Genomic DNA, 25739 nt, shown 5'->3' with positions numbered 1-25739 from the left:
AAATGGCCTAACTTGTTCAGACCAACATAAATGGCATGCAGGTGATGTGAGCAGAGGAAGAATACAAATACAGGAACATTTCCAGAAAAACAAACAAACAAACAAACAAACAAAAAAACCACAAAACAAAACAAACAACAACAACACAACAGAAAAAAAAAAAAACACAAAGATTTAGTTGCAGACCATTTCATTAAGCAAAAGATAAAAACCATCAGAACATACTTGCTGGATTGTAACCTTTTATTGTATGAGTTGTTCCTTATCCATACCCTTTTTTTTTTTTTTTTTTTTTTTAATTTTTGTTTCAAGAGCAATTATAGAATAGTTTGGGAATTTCACTGAAACTTCAAATAAAAAAATCATGAAAAGCTGTCAAATTCTGTTCAAGAGCAAAGCTGTTTACTGTAACTTCTGACAGTTTAAGCACTGCTTTACTATCATTTAGCATGACAAGAAGGAAGTCAGAAGACAGAAATAGTAGAAGCAAGTAACCTTAATTCATCACATGGTTTGAAAATGGTGAAGAATGACCACCATGCTGAACAAGTGAATCAGATGGTTAGCAATCTTCCACTTACTAAACCACAGCGTAACCACGATGACTAAAATAAAACTCTAAACAACACATTTTTAAGGTGACAACACTCCTTTAAATCTACAAAAACATTCCCACGTACAATTCTCAGAAATATGAGCAAGCAGGAAACACACATATTCAGGGTGTGCCTGACCTAATTCTACAGTCTACTAGTTTAGAACAAGATGTATTTCTAATATAATGGCATACTTTTCAGAAAAATTTAGCCTCGCTTCAATTTTTTTAAAACATATCCTTGCAACATGCAAAATGTTTCTTAAAACATAAAAGCAGAAAAACAAGTTAGCTATGACTGAATTCCTCTTCTGGAGAAAAAGAAAAGGAAATCTCACTGGCATGATTTGGATAAATAATGAGAAGTATTTCCTGTATGTAAGGATTGGTGAGTCAGCATCAGGTAGGCCTCCACCATGATGTAGCAGAGCCCAGGGATACCCATGTTAGGAGAGACCCATGGGCCAAGGCCTCATTGAGCTGTACACAATAGGCAGAGCTCTCATCTTGAGGCCAGATCTGTGTCAGTCCTGTATCATGGCTGAGGTATGTAGTAGTACTCGCAACTCACATTCACCTTCACTCAGATGGATCTGCTCGTGTCCCCCATGCTTTTTTTTTTTTTACATAACCAAATTCCAAAAATCACACTTGTTATGAAAAAAAGCTCATATTGGTAAGGAGGCAGCTGTCCAAGTTTCTAATTTTCATAAAAACAGTTTGATCACCACATGCATACTTCCCCTGAGAGAATGAGGAAGAAAAAGCTGTACTGCCTGTCAGCTCAGTTCAGTGGCAATAAAAATTCCCCAGCAAGAAACCATTCCAGAGGACCATGCAGGAGAGAATAATCCAGTCATTAAGAAAGGCTAAAAGTAAGTTTCTGCTCTCTTAAAGATTGAGATCATATCCAGGGTCTCATTCTGTAAATATGAGGGTTATCACTCACATACCCCTGAAAACAGTGGGCTTGAAAATTGCATGATCATTCATGCATGATCAGAGTCAAACCCTAAGAAATTTGGCTCTAGCTTCTGTTCATTTCCACACCTTTAATTTGGGAATCTGTTAAGATTTCTAAAAAATAAAATGGAGAACATATGGAAAGGAAACAGTACAAAAAGGCACAGGAAAAAAGACAAACTGCTAGCCTGTGCCTGCTCTAGCCTTCACTGAGCTTCCCTTCCCTTCTTGAACAGGAGCCAGCAGAGTGCCTTGGCGGCCAGCAGGGCCCTGGAGTGCATCAGGCACAGCACTGCCAGCCGGGCGAGGGAAGGGACTGTCCTGCTCTGCACTGGTGTGGCCTCACCTTGACTTGGACCCAGGAGTTGGACTCAATGATCCTTGTGGGTACCTTCCAACTTGGATATTCTATGATTCCCATGCTCTACTTTGTACCCTTCTGTATTCCCAGGAAGAGGGAATCACAGCACCTTTAACAAATTGGAATAGACAAAGTAACTATGAAAACTATTAAAGCATCCTTAATGTAATTTGTATAAAACCATCTAGAGTTTAAATTGCAAGAAGCTACTTTTCCAAGTTCATTGAAAATAAACACAATCCTATTAACTCTTTACCTACTCAAAAGCAAGAAAGGGGTTGATGAATCCACATTATCAGTATTCCACAATTTACATCACAAGAAAAGCACTTCTTCTAAAGCAATGACAATTAACAATTAGTGTAACAATAGATAAACAGTGAAAAAAAAATCAGTTACTTCTTAAAAATTTGACAAAAATGAACTTTGCAACAGGCCTGAAGCTACTGCTATTGAAGCGTCTATATCATGTGCACACACAGGAACAGATTTTCCAGTTTAGTATTGTTTTAGCTTGCCAATTTCCAATTTAAATAAAGCATTTCAAATTAGTATCCCGTGTTTTTTCTTTCAAGAAAAAAGTCCTATTATTTCTATGTTTATCTTCTCTCACATGCCATGCATTGTAACTCTGTTTTTTTTTTCCATTTGTTCTAGACATCACATGGTTCCAAATTGACAAGATTTTCTCTAACACCTCACTTCAACTCTGGACAACTAACTTAAGGGTTTGTAATCAATTCCAATGAATTACAAAAATTAATTCTCTTTTATGCCCTGACATACAACCCTTTTGGCTCCAGCTTTTAATTTGTCCTCCCTGCTTTTGGCCAAATTCTATAGTCTTTAAACATTTGCAGATTCTGAAGGTTTCTCAGGGACTTTTTTTTTCTTCCCCAAAAAAACGTGTTTTTCAGTTGTCAAGTATAAATCTGGTTCCTCACTTCCTACCTCTCTTTTGAGTATAAAACTTGTTTATGAGATCAGTTCTTCTCTTTCAGAAAGTGCCACGGGCAAGGTGTCACATAAGCAAGGAAGCCAGGGTCACCCGGCTGCCCTGGGCAATGGTACCTTCATGCACAGACCTGAGGAACACACCCGGACTCTCCACTATAGCAGAATGCCAGATCCTGTAGCCCCTAACACCTTTCACTGGTCAGAGCCAAAATCTGTCAGCAAGCTGCATCTGGCACGCTGGATTACAGAGCAGGAAAGACACCGACTGCTGCCACAACTGTCTTGAGCCCCCATCACTGCCCTGTGAGGCTGACTCATACACAAATGCTCAAGGCAATGTGAGATTTGTCAGGTCTGATGTTGCCCACTCACTTGCACCTGTAGATATGCCTGTACTATAGGAGAACAACACAGAAGTGCATTCGACCAAATTGCATCAGAAAGAAAAACAACCTGGAGCCTTTAACGTGCTTTTCTCACTCCTGCTAATGACCTTCACTTCATTTTCTGTTATAGGTACAAACATAACCAGACAATAAACGAGTGATTTATAGGTTGAACTAGCACAGACACATTACAAAAGGCTTTTCCATTGTTATGAAATAGCTCTATAAATATATAGTAGACTCATTTTCCATCTGGCTTTGAATTATAGATGGAAAATAATGTCCAGCAGGATTGATGCAACGCAGGCCAGCCTGCAAATTCTGGCAAGAGACAGCAAGAAGGCTGATGAAATGCTCAATTGTTTTCTCCTATTCTGTGCATAGTGCTTCACTGTTAGCAAAGTTTACAGACTTACTCGTTTACTTGAGTCTTCACAAAAATCTACTGTTTCTACAATTCCAATTCAAAGCTACAGTCTGCAGTATGGTTTTAATGGCTTAACACTGCACGTCCACACCTTGATATAAGATCCATGGTTTGCCATGCTCTTCCATGACTGAAAGTGACTGGTTTACTTGCTGAAAGCTCATATCATTGCTGATAGCACTGAGCCACATCAGTGCCCCACACTGACAGCATCATATCTTTTGCCAAACTATCAGCAGCAGGATTCATATATGCAGAAAGCTCATTGCAATTTATTAACTTGCAGTACCCTACTACAGACTTTTCCAAAATAGGAAAGTTATACTATAGCAGACTTAACTGGAATGATGAAGAGCATCTAATAGTGTCCTACCACTGGGTGTCTCAGAAGGAAACAGTTTCTGAACAAGGCAACTGATTAATGTTTTGCTAGGGTTATTTCCCTCCCCAAGAGGTGCAAGGGTACAAGCATTAGAGAGCATGGCCAGGTGACCTATAAAAGCCATTTTCACTATTTAGTTAAAAATAGTTATATGAAAAATGATAGCTGATCCTCATAAAGAACATTTTAACACTATGGTAATGACAGCTTTGCTAGGGCTGTCCACCTGAATTCAGTCAGCAATTTAAATTAAGCTGGATGTGCCAACAGAGACATCCTTTCTAGGCAGGAGATCTGACCAGGGTAGGGGGGAAAAACCTGGTGAAAGATGTTTGTAACAGGTCATAAGCAGGATAATAATTGTTTCCTTTTTAACATATATAATATTGTGCTAAATAAGTTTTTTGGCCAAATGACACCAGAGTTACATTTTGTTTTCACTTGTGTTAGATAAAGCTACAAATACTTGACAAAAATCTTCAACAAGAGCAACAACAGCAGCCAACAGTTTTATCCTGTATTGTCTGTTCCACAATTTTTGGCAGAGCTATTTAGAAAGATTTCAGAAAAAGAAAACATGTTTCAACAAAGTATATAAGCAAGACCTCCCTTATCCATTAAGATTTTAAAATGCTATTTTCTTTCTCAATTTTTCTTCTTCAGCAGTTAAATCTAACTTGGTCTCAAATGCACATGAATTCCTACATCTACACCACAGAAGTCAAATCTTCTGAATTATAAGCTATATAAAAAAGCATAAAGACAACAGCATTTCTGAAGTCTATAACCCCAGGTCTGACGTACCTGCAACAGTCAGAACTGCTGAACAGACAATATCCCACATTTCCTACTGTAATTCTGGAGCAAACCCTCTGACAATACCCAAACAACACAGCTCCTTACTTACTGGCAGCTCATATGTTCTCAGTGCTACCAGCACCAATATCCTGAAATCCTTCTTTAATAGAGGGAAGCACCAAGTTGCAGCAAAGCTTCAGAGTTTAAACAGTTTGTACTGCTACGGTCACTCCCCCAAAGCCCAGATGTCTGATTCATGTAAATATTTCAGTTTAAAAGTCCTCCCCAGCTGATCCACGAAAACTTTGAATATAAAAATCCAAATGGTCACAAATAGCTTTATTTTATGCCTCCTACTTTCAGGACCCACTCTCCTCCCCACCTTGAATCTCTCCAGATTCCCAGTTCTTCCTGTTTTTTTGGTAGAAAAGGTGCAGTTTCATTAAACTCTTGATGCTGTCTGGTTAAACATACTACTCTTGCCACTCATCTGCCACACGTCTCTTAGACAGACTGAAAGGAATCAGCTACCAGAACTTCTGAATACGTATGTAACCATGTGCACAAAGACTCCACAGCTTAGAAGACCTTAGATTTGAGCCTGATAAAGTTTGCAATAACTGGAAATGAGTTAATATGTCAATGCCTGCGTAGATGTACTGCTAATGAGTGCCCATAAACAAGTGCCTTCTGCCTTCAGAGCTCTGCTGTCTATGCACTGCATTGCAGAAGCACTAGACATTTATGTGGTCTAGAAATGTTACCCTCTACCAGTTTAGATCTTAACATTACGAGCAACAAAACACATTACTGATTTATCTGGATTGCCCAGAAATTGCTCCAAATGCAGTTACACAGAACAGAATTAGCTGTAGTATACATCATCAATAATATATCACCTTTAATGGAAATAGAACACGAAGTACAAAACTGTTTTAATCCTGACTCAATGCCAGTGATAAGGCAACGTGTACGTATTAACAAGCTTTTAAGTCTGAACTTTGCATGGCAGCTGATTAATGAAAAACATCTTAAGAGGTATTTTACACACAAAAAAAACACCCAACACAATAAAAGTAAATTATCACTAACTTACCATGTAACTCATGTTTATACAGTACATACATATACAATGTATTGCATGCACTCAGTATTATTTTTGGTTTGGGGGCAAGCATTTAATTCTTTATAATCAAATTATCTAGTCTATCTAGAGACAAGTGCAATAGAGTACCTGTACTCTATTAAGGAGGTTGGTGGACATGACAAGAAAGAGCAGCAGCATCGAGACACTAAGGCACACTGTACCACACAAGGTTAGATGGGTGGTTATAATTCAGCACTATGGAAACTCCACATAGAGTACACAGTGCTTGAGAGCAATGCAACTTGTACTAGAGCATTCACCCCCAAACTCAGAAAGGAGGATAAACAGCACGGTACAAACTAACACATCAGCTCATTACCTGAGGGGCTGAACCATCACCCCCTCTGGTCTCCTTTAGTACAGTGCCTGTAGCAGAGTCAGGACCTGCAGGCAGCACCCTGAAGCACATAACCTGGAGTTGCTGCCACCACATGCAGTTTTGGTGTTAGGACCCTATATTGCAGCCCAACATCCAGCCTGCTGCACCGTGAAGCTTAAATTACTCTATCTGCTTTTGGCCTGTGTGTCAGTACGTATTTTTTTACGTATTTTGAAATACGTAACAGTTTTAATGTAAGTGGATTGCTTTATTGCTAGAGAGAATACTCAGAATAAAGAAAAACTCCTCTCCTCACTCCTGAGCTTTTAGTTTCCTACAGAAAGTTACTTGTTATTTCACCCATAACACAAAGCACCTACTTGCTATGACTTTTATTTTGGAAACGCTGTGAGCAGTTTAAGACTCCACCTTCCTACTCTGGAAAAGATCCCAACAAGTAACTGCTAACTCATTCCTAGCTCATCTGCCACAACTCCAACTGCCATTCGCTTTTAACCAATTAGATGGCAGCAGCTTGAGAAAACTAATAAAAGATAGCAAATTTTTGAAAGTCGAATGCAGTTACAGTAGCTATTAACTAAGGAGAATTCATAAAGACAGAGAACACAGCATAAAAACAACAAAAAGCAACAACCCCCCCCGCAAAAAAAAAAAAAGAAAAAAAGAAAAAAACACAACCAACTAAATACTGTTGTAGTGAAATGCAATTAAATTTCAAAGTGTCCTGCCTTGAAAAAGTAGGTAGCCTGTACTGAAGCTGGAGGAACTGGGTGGTTACTGATTTATCTGAATATGCTCTGATCTACCCACATCCCTGCCTGTTTCCAGGCCTGACATCAGGCTGTACAATGGAGATGGGAATGGGAACAGGCCCAGCAAGCCAGCTCCACTACCCACGGCACAAGCACCTGGTGCTCTCCTGGTGCTCCAGACCAGGCTCTGCGGTCTGTGACTAGAGGTCCAGTGACAGTTTGCATCCAGTGGAGACGAGCAGGACCAGGCTACAAGGGCAGCACTGAGAAATGAGGCAAAACTCAAAGCATTGTAACCCAGCACAAGAGATCCTCTACCTAACTTTGGCAAGAGACAGGCTGGTATGGGATCCCTGTTGGGGTAATTATCTGGCAGCCCCACCAGACACTGCCGTATCTCACCACAACAGTCAGCAAGACAAGCAGCTGGAAACCAGTTCAGATAAACCCACTGAAGCTACCGCCGCACCATGGAGCTGCAGAGCCAGGACACTCCTTGCAAGCAGAGGTACAAGCGAAGCAAAGGGTAGCTGTGTTATCTGTGGAAGTAACTGAGTTCACTGAATCAAGCAAGTTGTTTAATACACATTAAGCCACAGACAACAACAGAAAGCAAAACAAATCTACATAAGCCTACATTTTAGAGTGGCTGCATTAGTAAACTGCAAGTAACACTAAAGCAATCCTACACCAAAACAAACAGAGGAGTTTTATTTAGCACAATTGCAGCTCTTCAGGAAAGCTCATCCCCGAGTTATTTTTGGGACGCAAGAGTGTGGGGTGATGATTTCAGCTGGGTAACGCCAATTATTAGTACTTGGTCAATTTATGTCAGCAGAGGACTTGATACCTTGTTTCCAAGAGTGGAAAAACATCTTGCTCAACACTTCGAAATAACTGAGGTTTAGGATGGGATGTTGGCAAGACACCTCTTGCTTTGTTTACACGTCTGGATAAATATCTTACACACCAAGCATAGTTAAAACACTTTCTAAGAATATTCCATTATGCTCTTTCTTATGCGACTAATAAGACTTTCACAAAAATATTTGGCTAGTGTTATGTTTCAGCAAAATTAGCCAGGAACCATAAACATATTTTGTTGAGACTTAAAAAGGAAAATAACCACAGAAAATACAAAACTGAAAAAGCAGAGACGATGCCTATTTCAACACACACAATGAAGTGTTCATGTAGAGGAAAAGTATCCATTTGGGCACTGAATAAGGCTGCTCTTGAAAGTGAAAAGTTCTAAAATTGAAATGTATTCCAGAACAGTCCACTCCTGCCCATTTTTAATTTGACAAGCAAACAACCCATCTATGTTGTAACCAAAATAGCAACTGTCTTTCAGAGTGTTTATCTCAAAGACAACAAGCAAAAGAAAGGCTAGGATTTTTTTATTATGTTTTTTTTTTTTTTTTAAATTATTATTATATTTTTTTTAAGGAAAGTCTTCACAGTCTGTTCTTGTGAGGAATATTCTACTCTTCTGCTGAATAATCCAAAAGACTCAAAAATAAATTTTATTCCAATAGCAGAACTTATGCATGATGTTATTAAGTATTTAAGATGAAGATAATAGGACTTACTGCAGAGCCTGCTAATTAAAGGTTCTATTAGTGTACAAAAAAGATTTCTCTCACCCAAAGATTTCAACTCAATCCAGACCAGAAGTGATCAAAACCTTGACATTTTAGAGCTCTTAATGCAGACTACATGAAGTGAGTTTCCTGTTTTCAAGCTGGCCATCAACTAAGCAAGACACTTACTAGAAACCACCATTAAGGCTTTTGACGCCATTTCCCACAGCATTCTCCTCGAGAAACTGGCTGCTCATGGCTTTGACTGGTGTACGCTTCATTGGGTTAGAAACTGGCTGGGTAGCCGGGCCCAAAGAGTCGTGGTGAATGGAGTCAAATCCAGTTGGAGGCCGGTCAACAGTGGAGACCCCAAGGGCTAAGTACTGGGGACAGTTCTCTTTAATATCTTTATCGATGATCTGGATGAGGGGATTGAGTACACCCTCAGTAAATTTGCAGAGGACACCAAGGTAGGTGCGTGTGTCGATCTGCTCGAGGGTAGGAAGGCTCTGCAGGAGGATCTGGATAGGCTGCACCGATGGGGCTGAGGCCAACTGCATGAGGTTCAACAAGGCCAAGTGCCGGGTCCTGCACCTGGGGCACAACCCCAAGCAGAGCTACAGGCTGGGAGAGGAATGGTTGGAGAGCTGCCAGGCAGAGAAGGACCTGGGAGTGATGGTTGATAGTCGGCTGAATATGAGCCAGCAGTGTGCTCAGGTGGCCAAGAAGGCCAACAGCATCCTGGCTTGCATAAGAAGCAGTGTGGCCAGCAGGGCTTGGGAGGTGATTGTCCCCCTGTACTTGGCTCTGGTGAGGCTGCACCTCGAGTACTGTGTTCAGTTTTGGGCCCCTCGCTACAATAAGGACATGGAGGTGCTTGAGCGAGTCCAGAGAAGGGCAACAGAGCTGGTGAGGGGTCTGGAGAACAAGTCTTATGAGAATTGGTTGAGGGAGCTGGGATTGTTCAGCCTGGAGAAGAGGAGGCTCAGGGGCAACCTTATTGCTCTCTACAGGTACCTTAAAGGAGGCTGTAGCGAGGTGGGGGTTGGTCTACTTGTATACTTCCACATGCCTGGCAACAGGACAAGGGGGAGTGGGCTAAAGTTGCACCAGGGGAAGTTTAGATTGGATGTCTTTTAAAGACTTTTAGATGTTGAGCTTAGCGATATGGTTTAGTGGAGGACTTGTTAGTGCTAGGTCAGAGGTTGGACTAGGTGATCTTGGAGATCTCTTCCAACCCAGGTGATTCTGTGATCATTAAATGGCCCTCTTGGTGGTAAGCCTGGTGCAAAACTCCAGAGTTACAGGCAGAAGTCTCAGCATACTCACCAGCAGCAGGGTCCCCCCTGTCGGCAGGACACAGCTAGGGCAGCATGAGGGTGCCAGAATGCTCATTGTCACTGCTTCAACTGCTCCAGGGATAAGCAAAGCTTTTAAGTCTCATGACTGTTGAACTGGCTGGCCTGTGTTCACAAGAGGTTTTATTTTGAATTGTTTTTAATTCTGTTGTGACAGTCTCCTAATTGAAGATAACGCTGTCTGAAACAAATGTGGTGAGAGACTGAAGATTCTATTTGCGGCATTAATAATAATTTCATCTTTCTGAAGTGCACTAACTCCACTCTACAACTGGTGAAATGGCATTTCCCATAGATCTTCACAACACCTTCAAAACGATATTGGAATGACTTAACAGAGCAAAGCAAAGACAGATATGGATGCCATGGCATATTAAACAATTTTCTGAAGAAAACTGAGTTTCCAAACCAGCTTTTAAGAGGAGAGAGAAGCTCATTCCATGATCTTATCAAAGAACATTTTGTAATAGGGACAGACAGATGGGGTATACTTAAATATAGCATAGCCCTAATGCACTAAGCTCTCTACAGCTTTATACTTGACAGTAAACAGAAATCCAGTTTCCCCCTTGCTCATCTAGTACTAGCAAACAGGCATAATTAGCCTGCTCTTGTTTCAATACTTTACACGGTACATTGAAAGTGAACCATCTTAACATCACATGTTTATCACTGCTTCTCAAGTAGGACAGCAAAACTACACATCAACTTATTTCCTTGCTGTCCAATACATTCATTTGGGCATTTTTGACTGAGCCACATCGTATGGTCCTGTGAGGGGACTACCACCTGCAGTAGGCTGGGAGCCATGACGCTGAGCTGAGTCACAGTAACCTTTTCACTCAAGAGCAGCCAGAACAGCATGTCTGACCACAGCCTTACACATACATTTGAAATTGGAGAGGCTGTTGCAGAGACAGGGGTAGACGTATTCACAGTCCCCATTACTGGATCTGAAATGAGGACTATTCTGGGAGGTGAATGCTCCTCTACTACCTACTGCTAATGCATGCCTGAGGAATTTGTGTGACCAATATTTTTCCTCCACTAGTGCAACATCCAAATCAATGGCTTTCAATCACAGTCAAAAAGAAGGCTTAAACTGCTGTGCAGCACAGCTTAAGCCAGAGATAAGCACCATGAGGGGTCAAAGCTAAGATCTGTCTAGTCCAAAATGACTCAAATATTACCTAATTAACACACTGTAAGAATTGATCTCATAGAAACTGTGGAGACTAGCAAAAAATTGAGCTTTCAAGGCGGTTTACTTTAAAATTAAACCATTTAACAAATATAACTGCATGACCTGATTTGAAGATCACAGAATAATCTTATTTTTCCCATTTGCAACCTGGCCTCTCTGAAAGGAAAAAAATATAGTAGATGCTATAGAAAACAGTTAGTAGAAGAAAAAAATCATACATACTACAGAAACTCTACAGATCAACAAATCAAAACTGTAATGGGAAATCAACTATTATTAAAATTTAAATAATCTATATATTTCATTTTTATTCTTTAGTTGGCTTCCTGAAAAAAGTTACAATGAATAAGGCAAGTTTTTCAAGAACTCCTAAGCTCCTTCACAATAAATACAACAGTCTTTTTTAAAACTGTATTTGTATAAAAGGTCCTTGCTATCATAAACTTCCATCTGCTGAGCCTGTATCAGGCACTAACAACTGATAAAGGGAAGTCTTATCACACAGCATTATATGACAAGGAGGTCTGCAAGTGCCTGCCAGAACATTTCTGTCAATGGATTAGAGAACTCATTCATAATTACCAAATGCTACAGTAGGTAACATTCCAGGAAGATGTAACCTTTTCTGTGGTTAAGATTAGGGATGTCATGATTTTTAAATCTCCCACCCACCCAGAGGAGGAAGAAATTGGCCAATTTACACAAAGGTTAAGGCTTCCTTATTCTGTTTTCCTCCTTCATTTGTTCCAGTTATGTTGATCTAGCAGATGACATTAAACACATATGAACTGGGAAAAGGACTGGGTAAAATTTACCCAGCTATGCTAATTTCCAGTTTTACTATGACTTCCTGCAAAAATTGTGCAGCCACTGCAACGGAGCAAATGGGAACAGTTTGCCTTCTTGCCTGCCTTTTTCCTGCTTACCTGATTTGTGGATCTTTTACTACACTTTCTCCAAGTTATCAAAAACACACTGAGTGAAAACTGTGGCCATTTGAAGTTATGAAACAGATACCACTTGAAAAGAATAACATCAGCAGTAAGTAAACATAAAATTTCTTAAGTTGGGGCATATGCAGTTAACAGGGAACCCTAAAGCATAATGTGGGCTCGTAGATTAATTTCAGGAAACATGACCAGCTGCTGCCCCTGCAGAGTGAGCCACAAGGCTTGAATCCAAGGGACCAAATGGCATTTTTTAGATCCAGAATTATATTTGTTAAGGAAACCCTTCATTTATTAGAAATGGTGTTGCTGTTTTTGCCTGCCTAGTGCATCTTTCAAAGACATATTGCCAAAGCTTTACATAAAAGATGCATTATGAGGCAGCAGTGATCACTAGTTATAACACACTGCTTATTACTGTCATCACAAAAGCAGACTGCCACTGGACTTGCACATTCCTGCAGCACTCAGTTGTGATGAGTATTAGGCACAAGGTTCAGTTCTGCTACTCTCACAGCTGACAAGCTGCACTTCCTTTGGCAAGTTCTCCGATTCAACAGACTAAATTACTACATCCCAATACACAGGTCAGGGACACAGCACTGTTTTATGAGACCTAGCTGGTAACCACACATTTCCCAGTTCTTGTCATATATGCTCTTGCCACTGAAAGCATGATTAATCAAATTTTAACCTGTATTATTCGTCCACAAACTGCAAACACAGACGTGACACACAACTGTACTCTCACTTCTGTTTATCTGACACCCCTCTCCCCCACTCCCCTTTTTTTTCCTCCTCTTTTCTTCTGGCTATTTCAGTAGTATATGCCAAGCAGCTTTTTATTTTCAAAATAATTTTTATTTTCAAAATAAAACTGACTAGTTTGTATACATCCTATTGTTAGTGACCATCAACCTGTTCCAATTTATAGATCAGAAGGGAATTACTATATTTGCACAATCAGTAGCAAAACTGTTACAATGACTGAGTGTTCCCACTATCAGGAACAATTGCAGGATTAATACCATTTTTAATAGCTGCACACTGAGATTGTTCTGAGGGCAAAAGCCAGGGAACAAATAAACCGGTCACTGAAGACGAAATTTCTCATCTGCGTGAGTACAGGCCACATTCAATGTCTCTTCTGACACTGGCAGACAGTTTTGATTCTCAGTTTCAGGCCTGTGCACATGAACAGCTAGCTAGCTCTCTTATGCATTCTGAGAAGCGGAGCCAAAAAATACACAGGCTGCAGCATATGATCTCTGCTCAGGTCAGAGAGCACATCAGAACTTGACCACAAATCAGAACTTGAACAAGAGAGAGGATAAACTGCCATGAAAGTTAAATCTGCCTGATTAAATGAGACACAGGGAAGCAAGTCCCAGGACTTCTGTTAATCTCAGCACCTGCAACTATTTCCTTGTAACAGACTCCTAAAAAATACTTACATAAAAGCACACTTAGCACTGCATTTGTGGTTCTCCTGTGTTACAATCTAGCCTACCTGGGTCAACAGTCTTCTGCAAAGGGGTTCAAGTCACTAGTTCCAAAGCACAAGCTAATGGAGTCTCTTCCCACTGCTTTTAGACATGAGACTACAAGAGTACTTTCCTCAACGCCAGCCTCCTGTTGTAAGCACCTCCTCTGGAAAGCAGGATATCTTCGATGCTGAAATCTATTGTTCCTTGACCTTCCCTCCCAGCATGCACTGACATATCCCAGGGCTCCATCTTAGCTGTGGGCTCTGGGGAACACGTGTCTGCAAAATCATGATGTCAGATCAGCCACTACACATCCTCATCTCAGAAAACTGAGAATTTTGATATTCACACTGCTGATGTGCCTCCCACCATGCTGCAGGCTGGCTAGAGTCCCTCCTGTAGCTCTTCCTCACTGGTCGCATTGGTCATCCTGTTTTTCCCCAGGATACAGTAGGGCTGCATGAGCCAGCCATGCTGACATATCTATCCTGGAGCACAGAGGTTTGGAATCATCCCATCTGAGCTACCTGGATTACAAGTTCTATCTTCTTTATACAGGCACTAAGACAGAAACACTGGAAGGAGATTCAGATTCACAGAATGCAGATGGGATCAAACCGGGCTACAGGACAGAAGCTAAAATTTCAAAGTTTTTTAGAACCAGGAGGCTATTCAGTAGATGACAATTTGTACAGCAAGGCCATCCAAAAGCTGGGGACTCAAAATCGTACTAACCTTGGCAAAAGCTAGTCCACAGGCTCTATGCAATTGTCATGCTCAAATCAGAAACCTAAAATCAGAAGGGCTTTTATCTAGCGAAGTCCCCCCCCCCCCCAAATTGATATTGCAACAATTTCTGCAGAAAATGCTAATTTTATTAAACTGGAATTTTTTGAACTCATAATTAGCTCTGTTTATGAATAAAGCAGATAAAATGGTAGTAGCTCCCCCATCCCTTTACATTTCCCCACAGAAAAGAATGCATTATGCTGCTTGTCTGGGTATGGGTTGAACTAGTCAGTAATGAACTCATGCTCTAGCTAAATTAATTTCATAGAATCATAGAACACCCTGAGTTGGAAGGGACCCATAAGGATCATCAAGTCCAACTCCTGGCACTGCATAGGTCTACCCAAAAGTTTAGACCTTGTGACTAAATGCACAGTCCAATTGCTTTTTAAATTCAGACAGGCTTGGTGCAGTGACTACTTCACTGTGTGCAACCACCCTCTCAGTGAAGAACCTCTTCCTGATGTCCAGCCTAAACTTCCCCTGCCTCAGCTTAACACCATTCCTGCAGGTCCTATCACTGGTGTCTACAGAGAATAGGTCACCTGCCTCTGCACTGCCCGTTGCGAGGAAGTTGTAGACCATGATGAGGTTCCCCCTCAGCCTCCTCTTCTCCAGGCTGAACAGGCCCAGTGGCCTCAGCTGCTCCTCATCCGTCTTCCCCTCTAGGCCCTTCACCACCTTCGTCGCCCTCCTCTGGACACTCTCCAACAGTTTAACGTCCTTTTTGTACTGGGGTGCCCAGAACTGCACACAGTACTCGAGGTGAGGCTGCACCAGCACAGAGTAGAGCAGGACAATCCCTAGCATGGACTAGTGATGCTGTGCTTGATGCACCCCAGGATACAGTTGGTCCTCCTGGCTGCCAGGGCACACTGCTGGCTCATATTCAACTTGCTGTAAACCACAACCCCCAGATCCCTCTCTGCAGGGCTGCTCTCCAGTGTCTCATCGCCCAGACTGTATGAGTAGCCGGGGTTGCCCAGTCCCAGGTGCAGGACCCGGCACTATTGCTATTATACCTGGCACTATTTTCTATTGTACAATTCATTTAAAAATCCTGAGATCCTTTAGACAGCTGAAATGGCCTTTATCAGCAGGCACCAATTCAGCACTTTTCCTGGAAAGAGTTCATTACCTGTCTGCCCTCTGCATGTTCTTCTGGGATCTCTAAGAACACAGCAGTCCCTGAGTCTGTTCCCAAGCTAATGTTTTAGGGAGGTCCACTCTGCATTCATTAAGCAGTAGTTTATTTTCTACTAAAAGGAAGAGTTTCTGAAACTGTTTTTAGCAATGATACATAGCTACAGTAGACCGCATGTGAAGATGCTATTTCAGGTAGCTCTGTAAGTCTCCTTTCACAAGCTATTTGGCTGCTGACTTGGCCTATCATCATGCAGGGATCTTCATAACTGGACTGCAACTTCGATGTAATTATTAATACTGTACTATGGCTACCTCTTTCTTGGCTGATATTTCTATGTGATAACATCTTTTGGCAAAAGGGGACTAATGTGTTAACTGCTATACAGCACTGCAGTCTTATAACAAATTCATCACAATGGTTGAAATATTATTTACTTTTCTCAACATCCAAATTTTCTACTTGGAGTTTCTCAGGTTTTTGAAATGGAGTTAATATCTTTACTTTTAAGCAACATTATAGCCTGCTTCCTTTGATTATGCTCTTATACTGTGAACCAAACACTTGGCTGGTCATCATGGGCACATGGTATGTGTTCAAAATGAGTTCAAGCAACAAGGACATCCTAACATGCCCCAAACTTCATGCTGAAAGCATCAAGTAATAAAACCAGGCATTACTGTTACTTCTCATGACCTGTGAAGACAGACTGCGTAGCCACATGAAAAACATTTACAACATACTTAACAAAAAACTCAAAGCAGATGGTTACAACACCTCTGGATTCTGAGGAGGCAAGAGTGAACATGCAAAGACACGAAGGCACCACAAAAAGACCAAGATAGGATCAGATTTAGGATTAAATGAGGTAAAGTAATAGGGTTCCTCCATAGACTCCTATCTGAAAGAACATTCTTTTTAAGACCAAAACATAAAACTCATCTCCTTCAACACAAGCAGCACAAAAAATGGCACTGAAGAAGATTGTGAAACATTTCACATGCTGCAAATAAGGTAAGTCTACCCTGAAACAAACACCAATTTAGTTAACTCAGCACACGTTTATTTCCATTAAAGCATAACTTACTTCAACCTGCTTTTAACTTCATGAAGATAAGCTCAAATAATTCTGGACATAGTCTTATATACAGGTTTCACTTATGATTAGTCTACATAAACTGCTCCATCTGAACCCTAAGAACCATAGAAGACCCTCTCGTGTGGATATTATTACAGAAAATATTTGCACCAGTATAAGTAATTGATACACAGGTTGCTTTGTAAAAGTGATATAAATACACACAAGTTGTAAACAGCATCACTCCATTTATTTCACTGAACTATGATTGCTTTCCTAAACAGGAATAAATCCAGTCTGAAGAATAACTAACAACACCTACAAGGAGCTTTGCTTACATACTAACCTGCAGCTTTTTGCCCAATAACTCACTATCTTGAAGCTCACGTGAATAAAAACATTTTTATGAACTGAGGATAGAAGTATTTATAACCAACAAAGTCTCAGTGACTCTCAGTTCAGGGACAGGGTTAAACAAGGACACACTTTGAAAGCAAGAACAGTATCTTTCAGTTAATTCCCCATGTACAACCTCCTTTCTACTAATGGTTTGTGATTGCTGGCAATGCCATCAGGAAGGATTGCGACTTTGCGGTGAGGATAAGAAGACATGTGGAACACAGGGGGATTTTCTTCTTTAAAGGCATAACCTACAGCTGGAATGGGACTTGGGTTTGCAGCAACCCTAGTAAAGCAATTCAAAGTGATCTTTCAAAGTGATGCATGTTCTCAGACCCCCAGTCCAGTATTTCAGTATTATTGCTACTCCTTTCCTGAACAGCTTAAGGTCACTGAGAAGGCAGCATAAAGGGAGTGAATGGGATTAAAAGGGGGGAGGGTGGTTCACAACAACAAAAAGGTGCCCGCAAGCAGAGCCAACATCTCACCCACTGCTCCTCTTCAAGGAGAAAATCCCACATTCCTCAGAAACTCCTGTTCCCTTTCAGAGCACTGTAGGGCCAAAAAGGAGAGAGGAAAGGGAAGGCAGACTCAAGCTTAAAAGCACGCCTCAAGAACAATAACGCACCAGCCCACAGCCCCAGGACCCGCGTGGGACAGCACCGTGCCCAGCCGGCACCGGAGCGCAGGGCTGGGGAGGCCGCTCCCTGCTACGTGGGGGGGGGGGGGGCACGGGCAGCGGCTTCACCAGCGGGCACCGGGCACGGCCCGAGGCCTCCACAGAGCGCTGGGCAACGGGATAACGCGCGGCGGAGGTCGGCACGCAGCGCTACCGCCGGGGATCGGTCCCGGCCCGCTGAGGCGCTGCGCGGGGGAGGCCTCGCGGGCCTCCGGCTCGGCAGGGCCCGGCCGGCACCCTCAGCCCCCCAGCGGCCGCCCCCGCCGCAGGCCCCAGGCGCGCCCCCAGCGAGCGGCGCCCCGCCGGGGACGCGCAGGCCGCCACCACGCGCCGGGCTCCCCCGGGCCCGCGAGCCGGCCCCGAAAGCCCCGAGAGGCGCGTGAGGGGCGCTTGGGAAGCCGCAGGGCGCCGAGCAGACCCCTCCGCAGCCCCCCCAACGCACGGCGGAGGCCGCCGCCCCCGAGCCCCGCTCACCGCGTCCCCGCCGCGGCCGCTCCCTCCCCTCCGCCGCCTGCAGGGCGGGGCTCGGCCGCCTACGGGTGCCCGCCGCCGGTGCACGCGGGGCGGGGCGCGCCCCTTCCCCCGCCCCTCCCCAGCCCGGCCCGGCCCGGCCGAGGTCGGAGGCGGTCGCCGAGGGGAGGAGGGGAAAAGCGGGCATGGGAGCGGTCCCCGGCCCGGGGACACGGAAGCCTCCTCCGACCTCCTCCCGGCCGGCCTCCCCGGAACCGTGTTGCGGGTCGGGAGAGGGGACGCGGGGGAGCCCACAGGGTCGCGGGGAGCCGGGGGACTCTGTTGCTGCCGACGGCGCTGTTCGGTGCCGGTAACGGCCCCGCACGGCCAAGGGGCAGCGGCGGGAGCCGAACTTTCTCCCGGGGCGGAGCGGGAGCCCCCGGGTGTGGCGGGGACATGGTCCGGGGGGGCGGGAGGGGAACACGGCCCTGGGCGCTGCCCCCGCCGCTCTCCTGCCTCCCGGCGCCCCGGCTCGTTTCGATTTCGTTTCCCGGAAAGATCGCGCCGAAGCCGCAGCGGCCGCAGGAACGCGACCCGCGCGCGCCGGGCACCTGGGCGGCGCCGAGCTCCGGGGGGGTGTCGGGGCCAGGGCAGCGCCGAGCCGCGGGGGCACCGGGGCAGCGCCCAGCACCGCCGCGGGGAGCGGCGAGCCGGCGGCAGCGGGGATGCAGGTAAGCCCGCAGCCCTCGCTCCCCCCGGGCTCGCCGCTGGGGCTGAGGGGCACCTGAAGGCCCGGCGGAGACACCCCCCCCCCCTCCCCCTCCCCCGCCCTTTCCCGCACCGGGCAGAGACAGGAGCAGCGGGGCCACTCGGTCACTGCCGGCCGGCACCGATCCGGGTGCTGCTCCTGCACACCTGTGCCTGCTTTGCACCGCTCTTCTCCTGGGCTCCTGCTCTGTAACCTCTAAGAACGATATTTCCTCTCGAAGCACACAAATACCATCTCAGAAATATGCTTGAAAACAGCTAAGCAGGAAACAAATACCATCAAACCAACAATATTAAAGAATCGGTGCAAAGTAATAAAATACAAGAACGTGTCTCTTTTGCCCTAGAAATCTTTAGAAGCAAGATAAGTATCAAGCACCTGATTTTTTTCCAGTAAATTTCGTTGTAATGGAATGATGCCAATGGGAGAAAACTAAAATACCTCTTTCAGGCAGCTCTGGACAAAATGCACGGCTAATTTCTTTCACTTTTATTTTTCTTGTAGCTTAAAGCTTATAATGAATCCGAAACGGTTTGCATTGCTATAAAGCGTCTTCAGAATCTTCACTGGTTTTTCTCTGGTGTCCTCATACAATATCATACAACTTCTTGCTTTGCTAAGATCAACAGCTCAGACACAACAGCTAGCAGCGAATTATTTCACCACTATCAGAAAAATTGTTGATGCTTGTCCTGGTGAGGAAAACACCATCACCCTCTGAGATCAAGTTTTGGAGTGATTCGGCTCTTCTTCATGTTTCTCATAAAAAGACTGAGCAGTTAACATAGTTCCTCATAGTCATCTGTTGACAATGCCAAAATACAAAGCACTCTGTCAGTAGAAAGAACCTGGGGAATCTCCAGCTGTTCCAGGCACCTTGATGTGACCCAAGCACTGTCGCCCTGGGGGTGACAGCATGCTCGGTTCCTGTCCCCCATGCTCCTGTTTTGGGTTCACCAGCTTCGCAGTTAAGATGTGCCCAAGCACCACTGCCTACTTTCAGTACGCACTGGGATTTTCTCCACCCCTGGGAGTCCAGGGCTAAGCTCCTTTACAAAGCAGTTGCTTTATGCACCTCTGAAAATCTGCCTGAGGGTGTACTGAAGCACCCAGAGTAGGCAACTGTTTCAGAAAATAACATTTGCATGCAAAATTTTTAATTTTCCAGAGAATGATGCTGAGCAATTTCTGGGATTCATGTTAATAGACTTTTGAGGGGAAACGTTATCTGCGTGGCTGCCAGTAATATTTCAAGATGCAGATAGGGCTGAAAGCAGGACTGGAGTTTCCCGGATGGAAGTGTGAGGGTAGTATGGGGGCAATGCCACCTCCCCAGCCCTGCAGAGGTTCTGAGGCTGTCTTTTCCTCCAGTGCTGACTATTTCTGAGGGCTCCGGGAGCATCTCAGCTCTCGGAGAGGCTGGGGGGCTCCCTGATGAACAGCTGAGAGGGCTGGAACTTGACAGCAGGAGAGCAAGATGAATGGTTGTCTCCCAGTGAGGTGGCTATTTCCACTAATGTCCACATGACAACTAGGGAAAAAAATAAGAGATCTGTTCATAAGGCATTTTCAAGACAAAAACCTAAGCTTAATTTTCACAACTCTAAAGAACTGAAGTACTGTCCTAAAACTGCAGGCATCTGGTGAGCATCAGAGGAAGGTCTGCCAGTCTTGGCTTCATCTTCTGCTTCCCTGCAGCCATGGGACAGAGGTGGCTGGGAGCCCACACTTGCAGCCTGGATGAGGACAGGTCTCTCTGCTAAAAAAAAGAAAGGAAGGGGAGAAAGAGGAAGGGGGTCTCTGGCTTCTAACACTGTCTTGGGCAACGAGAGATTCATTCTGGGGCTGGTAGAGGAGCTGCAGATAGTGCATCACAGTGCTATGGGAAAACAGATAGAAACAGTCTGAGCAGTGTTTGCCATGATGGAGGTCTTTCCAAAGCAAAAGCAGGACAGCTGGGAATTTCCACCCACTGATGTGTTTAATCTCTTTTCCCCAGGGTAAGGTTACAGTTGGTTCTTCCAGCTCGGTTGTTACAGCTTCATTACCACCCCAGTACCACCCCAGACACACAGCAATCAGTGAAGGGGAAATCTTCAGGCTACCAGGCAGGCTGAGTGAGTAGCTGTTGGGCAAGTCAACCCTGCTTAAAAGGGAGCTCCCACAGGGTGGGACATGGTGGGCACAGCTGTGGCATCCCACTGTCTATATCCCTGCTGTCTAGGCTGGGATATAAAATGGGCCAATCCTCCAGGTTCATTTCCTTGGGGATATTTTGGTCCATGTTAGAGGGGTAGTTTGGTGATGGAGAAGATTTGTGTTCCACACTGCCCTTCACCAGTTTTGAGGATGGGACTGCCCCTTGTTTCAGGAATCCAGCCCTCACTGTGGAGCAAGGACGATGTCATCCACTGGCTCAGATGGGCAGAGAAAGAGTATTCCCTTCGACAAACCGAAGAAAGCAAGTTTGAAATGAATGGCAAAGCACTGTGTATCCTTACCAAAGACGACTTCAGATACCGAGCTCCTAGCTCAGGTTAGATGAAGAAGAAGGGTGTGAATGAGGACTGAGAACAGCACAGGCTGAGGTGGGCTGAATGGTTGCTGGCAGAGCTGGTGTTAGCTCTGTGTGGCCAGTTGGGTGCTGGAGACAGAGAAAAAACTCTTTCCTTTGACTAGATAGACTACAAATTCTTTGGGATGGGGAATAACATCTTACTCTGCAAGTACTGAGGAAATATAAGCAACAATATTACATGAGAGAGTCCCTACTATAAAACAAGATCATCATCTGAGCTCACATTCCTTCCCTGCAGGTGATGTGTTATATGAATTACTCCGGTACATTAAGACTCAAAGAAGAGCTCTGGTGTGCAGCCCTTTGCTGAACTCACCTTTCCAAGAGGCCAGGACCACAGAGGAAGGTATGATGGAGAATGGTGGCTGTCTATGAAGCAATGCCTTCCCTCAGCTACCAGGAACGTTTTGGGTGTCACGTCAGCACACACCTGGGGTTTGAAGCTCAGCCAGCTGAACCCATCTCACAGTACCTAAGCAAGGCAAGTAGGACATACATGATGATAGCAGCTAGCTCCAACAAAATCCAGGTCATCGAGAAAATTCACAGTGAACAAGCAGGTCTGAGATCAATTTACAGGTAAGAATTATTTTTGGTGGTCACTAGGTGAGTCTGTGGTGACCACATAAGGCCATGGCCAGGGTAGGGAGTCTATCAGCAGGTTAGGGTCTGGTTTGGTGGGGTCAGTAGCTGGGTAGGGTCAGTTTCAAAGAGAGCCATATGCTTGTGTTCCAGCATATTCCTTTATTTTAGCTTTTCTTTTCCTTTAAGGAATGTACGTCCTGCCTTCATTGCACCTGGCACCTCCTCTAATCTCTCTGGACCTCTGGACCTCCTCTAATCTCTCTGGAGCTCATTCTGCTATTGCTTCTGCCTTGGAAGAGCATTGGACTTTTATTAGTGCCTGCCTTATCCAGCTGGGCTGGTGCCTGGGCTGACAACTGACCCAGGTCATCCCCAGGCTTGCCCTCTCTGCCTGTTTCAGGGCTTTGAAAGATTTTCTGAGACCCACCATAACGTAGCATGGGTTTTTCTCTTGAAGGGGTGGACTGTGGTGTGGAGGCTGCCCCGGTTGCTCTTTCATCCTGCCTGGGTCACACAGAGCTGTCCTCATCCCGCAGCCGTGAGGAGCCCCTGAACCTCTCCCATCACAACTCGGAGGGCAGCTGCAGGGCAGATTCCATCTGCTCATTTCCTACAGCCCTGTCAGCACCAGTGGATGGGAAAATTGCAGGTGAATATGATTTTTTTGCCTCATTCCTTGGGAAAATGAGACTGTGCTTCATCCCATCTGCCCATCTGTCTTCCTTCTATTTATTCCGTGTGTCAGTGTGTGAATCATAGAATCATACAAACATGAGGTTGGAAAGGACCTACAAGGTCATCTAGTCCAACTGTCCTATCACCAATACTGCCCACTAGGCTATTAAATCATATCTCATAGCACCTTGTCTAGGTGCTTCTTGAACACCACGAGGGATGGTGAATCCACCAACTCCCTAGGTAGGCCATGCCAGAGCCTGACCACTCTGAGAGAAAAAGTTTTTCCTTATAGCTAATCTAAATCTCCCCAGGCGCGACTTGTGTCCATTTCCTTGAGTCCTATCATTAGTTATCTGAGAGAAGAGGCCAACCCCCTCTTCATCACAACCTCCCTTCAGGAAGTTGTAGAGTGGAATGAGGTCTCCCCTGGGCCTCCTCTTCTCCAGACTAAATAACCCCAGCTCCCTCAGCTGCTCCTCGTAAGACTTGTTCTCCAGACCCCTCACCAGCTTTGTTGCCCTTCTCTGGACACACTCGAGCACCTTGATATCCTTCCTGTAGTGCAGGGTCCAAAACTGAGCACAGTACTCGAGGTGCGGCCTCACCAAAGCTGAGTACAGTGTGCATCTCTCAGTACCTCAGTACGTGAAAAGCAATAAAAGTGCTGTACATGAGCTCTGGGCTCTTCTTGTATTTACTATCATTGCTAACACATTTACTGTATACATAATTTACTATTATTGCTAACATCCTGTTGCTGACCGACCTCCACTGGAGCACAAGTGCCTTAGTGTGAGCTTTGTGACTGTTTCTTGTGTGCCACCTCTCAGATTGCAGGTTACTGTGGGATTACGTATACCAGCTCCTCTCTGACAGCCGCTATATGCCCTACATCAAGTGGGAAGACAAGGAAGCCAAGGTCTTCCGCATCGTTAACCCAAATGGACTTGCCCAGCTCTGGGGGAACCACAAGGTAAATGCAGTTGAGAAGAAACTTGTCATTTCTGGGATTTCTTGTCACGTTCCTGACCTGGTCTTCACAGACAATGGCATAGGGACTGGGGAGGACGAGACAGAAAGCAGGCACAGGGCTACAGAGGGACACCAACCTCCTGGTCATTAAAGGGGGAGACGATATCATCCCCTGAAAAGCAAACCATGGTAGCTGCCGAGCTAGAAGCAAACTTGGGTTAGAGACCCATGCTAATGCTTGCAATGCCCAAGAAACCACCTTGAATATCCTACACTTGTTCCTCCTGCAGACAGACTCAAGGCAGATGTTGGTGCTTGCTTTTACTCAGCCTCCGTAATTCTTTCTCCTTCCAGAACCGGATGAACATGACGTATGAAAAGATGTCACGGGCACTCAGACATTACTACAAACTTAACATCATCAAAAAGGAGCCGGGGCAGAAGCTGCTGTTCAGGTGAGAAAACAGATCAGAGAAATAGTGTAGATGGGGCATAGGAAGGTGCAGTGCTCCAGATGTTGCCAGCTGCTTCATCTCTCTGGATTCTTGATGGTCCAGAGCTGAGCTGAGCTGAAGTTGAAGCATCTTTGCTGTATGTTTGGGGAAAAGCATGGGAATGTGGGCTGTCCTCTGGGTTTATGGTGCTGGAGGGGAAATCGGGGCTATTCCCAGCTGGTCTCATGCTGCTGTGCATACAGGCATCCAACAGCAGCTGTGTGCATCTGTCTGAGAGCTGGAACAGGCCTTCATGTTGAGATAAAAAGCTTGGGCTGGTTTTGATTTTGTAAAACCTCAGTGGTTGCTTTTTGATTTCTTTCTTTATATCCTCTCCTGCAAATGCAACACGCTGGCAGGTTTGCATCCAGGCTGTGTCCTGTACAAGTGGGGAGCTGGGATGCTTGTGATCCAGATCCCATCTGATCTGCTCCCTGTGGGCTAGCGATCTGCCCAGGGATGAGCTCCATCTGCTGTCCTTGGTGGGGTCCGGTTGGTGCTGGTGGAAATGTCCCTGAGCCCATCTGAGCTGGACATGTCCCTCCCATTCTCCATTGACATCAGGTCTGAAGTTCACCTCTGAATAGAAGAGGTGGAAATAAGTCAGGAGTCTCCCATTTTCAGTGCTGGCTGCTTCTCTGGGACTATCCTGAGCTTAAAATGCCAGTGCTGGGCTGATGTGTGCTGTGCTTTGCCTCTGTGGGCTCCATGCATCCTGAGGGCAAAGCAAGAGCTGTCTTGGGGATGTCAGACACCCTCCAGTAAACTGCAGAGCTCAGCTGGTGAGGGCAAGGACTCCAGTATTTACAGCCTGGTTTGGACATGCACTTAAAACAATTAAAATGGATTTCAGATTTCTGAAGACTCCTGGGGAGATTGTCCATGAGAAATCCAGCAAACTGGAGCAGCTGGAGAATGAGGACCATGAGGATCTCAAAGAAGACCCACTGGAGGTTTCATCATAGGAAGTCTTTGAAGGTTGCATTTGCAGTGCTTTGCAGAGGGACTTGTTCTCTGCTGGGGAGAACCAGCATCTCCTGCTCTCCTGGACAGAAGGCCACAGAGGTGGTCCTGAATTTCAAAACCTGACTTGAGCCATAGCTGTGACATCTCTGGAGCTTCACCAGCAAAACACACCCAAAAACTATCCCCAAGCCCAGAAAGCACAGTTGAAAGTGTGTGCTGGTCTTCTGCTCACTGCTTCTTCCTCCTCTGGCAGAGACAATGATATTTTTGTTCTGTAAATCTTGATGCTTGTCTTTAAGGTCCAAATGTGCTGCTAAAGACTTCTTGGTTGTTGCAGCAAGATGTGTCGAGCAAAGAGCACTGGAGCATGTGCTCTGGGTTGAACATCTGCCAAAGCAAGTGGTGACCCTGAGTGTGGACGTGCTGCTCTGAATTTGAGATGTTCCCTTGATTTGAGATCAGACTTACCTT

At 44.9% G+C, this 25739-nt stretch overlaps 2 protein-coding genes across 4 annotated transcripts in view; one reads left to right on the top strand and one right to left on the bottom strand.

The window, feature by feature from the left end:
• The window catches only part of KCTD20 (potassium channel tetramerization domain containing 20), a 29184-nt gene extending 10835 nt beyond the window's left edge, over window positions 1–18349 (bottom strand). The window contains exons 1-2 of one of the 3 annotated variants that reach the window (XM_084302018.1): window positions 18251–18322; window positions 17586–17649 (exon numbers count right to left, since the gene is read on the bottom strand). Coding sequence is in view for 1 of the 3 variants with exons in the window: in XM_084302017.1 (XP_084158143.1) it covers window positions 4979–4989 (11 nt within the window). In the remaining 2 variants the exon portion in view is untranslated. Of the gene's footprint in view, window positions 1–4978; window positions 5064–17585; window positions 17650–18250 lie in introns of those variants that run through there. The other 2 variants (XM_084302019.1, XM_084302017.1) reach the window with 2 other exon arrangements.
• Window positions 18350–20833: 2484 nt separating this feature from the next.
• On the top strand, window positions 20834–25371 carry ETV7 (ETS variant transcription factor 7). Its single transcript, XM_084301713.1, has 7 exons — window positions 20834–21112; window positions 21367–21531; window positions 21812–21919; window positions 22616–22807; window positions 23667–23809; window positions 24163–24263; window positions 25156–25371. The coding sequence occupies exons 1-7, from the start codon at window positions 20971–20973 to the stop codon at window positions 25265–25267; spliced, it is 963 nt and encodes a 320-aa protein (XP_084157839.1). The 5' UTR covers window positions 20834–20970; the 3' UTR covers window positions 25268–25371.
• The last annotated feature ends 368 nt before the right edge of the window (window positions 25372–25739 follow it).

Source organism: Netta rufina (genome assembly GCF_964035555.1).
Source record: "Netta rufina genome assembly, chromosome: 26".
NCBI lineage: Eukaryota > Metazoa > Chordata > Aves > Anseriformes > Anatidae > Netta > Netta rufina.
Note: the sequence above shows the minus strand (reverse complement) of the source record. Positions and strands in the feature narration are given on the sequence as shown.